The 3,700-nt window shown below is 36.7% G+C and overlaps 1 protein-coding gene across 1 annotated transcript; it reads left to right on the top strand.

The window, feature by feature from the left end:
- The first annotated feature begins 2,061 nt into the window (after nucleotides 1–2,061).
- On the top strand, nucleotides 2,062–2,613 carry LOC101248753 (uncharacterized). Its single transcript, XM_004235100.2, has one exon. It carries the CDS (start codon nucleotides 2,062–2,064, stop codon nucleotides 2,611–2,613), a length of 552 nt encoding a protein of 183 aa, XP_004235148.2.
- Nucleotides 2,614–3,700: the final 1,087 nt, after the last annotated feature.

The raw sequence follows: 3,700 nt of genomic DNA, 5'->3' as shown, positions 1-3,700 counted from the left end.
CAGGTGCTCCTGTGTTGTTTGTTAGGGAAAAAGATGAATCTCTTAGAATGTGTATTGATTATCGTCGATTGAACAAAGTTACCATTAAGAAGAAATATCCCATTTTGAGAATTGATGACTTGTTTAATTAACTTCAAGGGGCTAGCTATTTCTCCATAATTGATTTTGATTCGTGTTATCACCAACTAAGGGTGAGAGGGTTGATATTCCAAAGATGGCCATTAGGACCTGGTATGGTCATTCTAAATTTTTTGTTATGTCATTTGGGTTGCCAATGCCCTGACAATATTTATGGGTTTAATGAATAGGGTGTTTAGACAATACCTTGATACGTTTGTGGTAGTGTTTATTGATGATATCTTGATATATTCAAGGAGTATGAATGAATATGTTGACCATTTGAGAATTGTATTGCAAGTTCTTAAGACCAACAACTTTTTGTAAAGTTTAGCAAGCACAAATTTTTGTTGAGTCCGTAGCTTTCCTTGGTCAAATTCTATGAAGAAAGGGTATTGAGGTAGATTTTAAGAAGAGGATGTGGTCAAGATTTTGCCTATACCTTTATATCCTTCTTACATTAGAAGCTTTTTGGGTTTGGCTGATTATTATTGGAGGTTTTTAGGGTTTTTCGTCCATTTTTTCTCCATTGACAGCTTTGACTAAAAAAAGGGCTAAATTTGGGTAGTCGGAGGCTTGTGAGAAAAGCATCCAAGAATTGAAAGATAGACTTATTTTTGCTCCGGTGTTGACCTTACCAGAGGGTACCGATGGTTTTGTTGTATATTTTGATGCCTCTAGAGTGGGGTTGGGATGTGTGCTCATGCAACATGGTAAGGTAATTTCCTATGCTTCGAGGAAACTTAAGGTTCATGAGAAGAATTATCCGACCCATGATCTTGGATTAGCAGCGGTAGTATTTGCTTTGAAGATATGGAGACATTACTTTTATGGGGTCCATGTTGATGTTTTCACCCATCACAAAAGTCTTCACTATGTGTTTAGTAAAAAGGACTTGAATCTTTGATAAAGAAAGTGGTTAGAACTTTTGAAGGATTATGATATTAGTGTTCTTTACCACACCGACAAAGCTAATGTTGTTATAGATGAACTTAATAGATTGTCCATGGGTAGTGTGGATCATGTAGAGATGAAAAGAATGAATTGATTCATGAGGTACGTAGATTTGCCTGGTTAGGTGTCCAACTATTAGATTTTTCTAAGGATAATTTCATGATTCACAATTGCTTTGAATCGTCCTTTGTGATACATTCGAAGTCTAAACAAGGCACTTATCCTATATTAGTTGAGTTGTAAGAATCGGTATCAAGAATAATGTTGAGGCTTTCTCCCTAGGGGAGATGTGGTACTTAGGTACCAAGGTCTATTATGTGTTCAAAATATGGATGGGTTACGAGAGCAAATTTTAGAAGAGGCTCATGATTTAAGATATTCTATTTATCCGGGAGCGACGGGATGTACTGTGATCTATGGGAGTCTATTAGTGGAATGGTATCAAAAATGATATTGTGGAATTAGTAACAAAATATCCTAATTTTCAACAAGTTAAGGTTGAGCAATTAAGGTCGGGAGCCTTTTTGCAATACATACCAATTCACACTTGGAAGTGGGAAGAGGTGAATTATGGATTTCATCGTGGGTTTGCCTCATACTCGAAGGTAACATGATTCTATTTGGGTCATTGTTGATAGGATGAAAAAATTAGCTCATTTTATTACCGTTAAGTTATCTCATTTGGTGGAAGACTATGCCACGTTATATATAAGGGAGACAGTGAAGTTCAATGGAGTTCCTCTACCTATTATTTCAGATCGGGGTACCCAATTTACATTTCACTTTTGAAAGTCATTCCAAAAATGTCTTGGTAACAAGGTGAATCTTAGCAACGCTTTCCACCTTCATATGGATGGTCAAGCAGAACACACTACTCAAACTTTAGAGGACATGTTGAGGGTGTGTGTCACAGATTTTAAAGGTAATTGGGATGAACACTTTCCATTAATAGAGTTTTCCTACAATATTAGTCACAACTCAAGTATCGGTATGTCTCCTTTTGTAGCTTCACGTGGTAGGAGATGTAGGTCTTCGGTTGGTTTGTTCAAGGTAGGTGATATTGATCTTATTGGTCCCGAGTTGGTTTATGAAGCTATTGAGAAAGTCTCTCTCATTAGGGAGAGGTTGAGGATGACTCAAAGTAGGCAAAAGTCTTATGTTGATTCAAGGAGAAGGGACCTAGAATTTGAAGTTAGTGATAGGGTCTATTTGAAAATCTCTCCTATGAAGGGTGTTATGATATTCGGCAAAAAGCAGAAACTTATTCCCCGGTATGTCGGCCCATATCAAATTTTGAAGCACATTGAAAAAGTTTCATATGAGTTGGAATTGCTAAATGAGTTGGCCCCGGTTCACCCGGTATTTCATGTTCCTATGCTTAAAAAGTGTATTGTGGACCCGGTGTCCATTATTCCTCTAAAAGGGTTAGGAGTTGATGAAACCCTTTCCTATGAAGAGGTTCCAGTAGAGATCAATGACCGAAAAGTCAAGAGATTGATAAATAATGAAGTAGATCCTGTGACTGTTTTATTGAGAAATTAGTTAGTTGAGGGTTCTACTTGGGAAGTCGAGGCCGATATGAAGTCCCGATATCCTCATCTCTTTCCTTCTACTCCTAATCATGATTGAGGTAAGTAGTACTCTTGAGTTTTAGTGTTTTGGGATTCATGTGTCTTATATGAGTTTTTTTGATGATTTCCTTATGTTATGCATGATCATCACGATTGGAATCTAGACCCCACACATGATTTCCTTATGTAATACATGTTTGTCAGGATCGGAATCTAGACCGCAGATGAGACTGGCGTCGTTGACCTCTCAGAGTTCACAAACAAGCCTACATACGTCTTCCTTACTTCATCTAGGTTAATTTTTTTGCGTAAAATTTGAAATTTTTATTTCTTAACATACATGTATACATACTACTTAAAATAATAGGCGCTCACAAATCTACCATCTAATAAAGAGATAATAAAATGAAAGAATTAGTTCATAATTTTAGTAAACGTAGTTTTGCCGAAACAACACCAATACAAAGTCTAAACAAAAGTGGAAAGAAAATACTAATGGAACATGCTCCACTAGCTATAGCCTGCATATAAGCTAGATAATAATGGTAGATATCATCGAAAGCATGAGATCCAACAAAGTCCTGATGAAAGCCCCACATCCGAATAGCTGCAGCGTCAACCTGTGCCTGCACCTAAAATTGTAGAATTGTATGGGATTAGTACACACTTGTACTAGCTATGGGTATATGGAAGCACACACCAAGTTTATGCATGATTAAGAACAATTCTTTCCTAAAAACATGATTATGGAAAGTCAAGTCAATGGACTTGCCAAAATGGGATTATGAAAGTTAGTGAGCTTTCCAAATTTGGATTAGGAAAGTCATGCCATGAGATTAACATGCATCATTAAACTTATTATATTGCGCACAACACATAAAAACTGGCACATAACATATTGCATATAGCACATAAAATCTTTCATAACATTCATTCATATGCCATGAGACCTTGGAATCATGGTCTTGACATTAAGACCTGCCCAAAATGAGGGCTCAACATATGGGACCTCAATTAGAGAGACTTCTTTAGCAAACACAGAGTCTTCTTCATTCATT

This window comes from Solanum lycopersicum, chromosome 3 (assembly GCF_036512215.1).
Source record: "Solanum lycopersicum chromosome 3, SLM_r2.1".
Classification (NCBI taxonomy): domain Eukaryota; kingdom Viridiplantae; phylum Streptophyta; class Magnoliopsida; order Solanales; family Solanaceae; genus Solanum; species Solanum lycopersicum.
The sequence above is the reverse complement of the archived record's forward strand: the minus strand, read 5'-3'. Positions and strand labels throughout refer to the sequence as shown.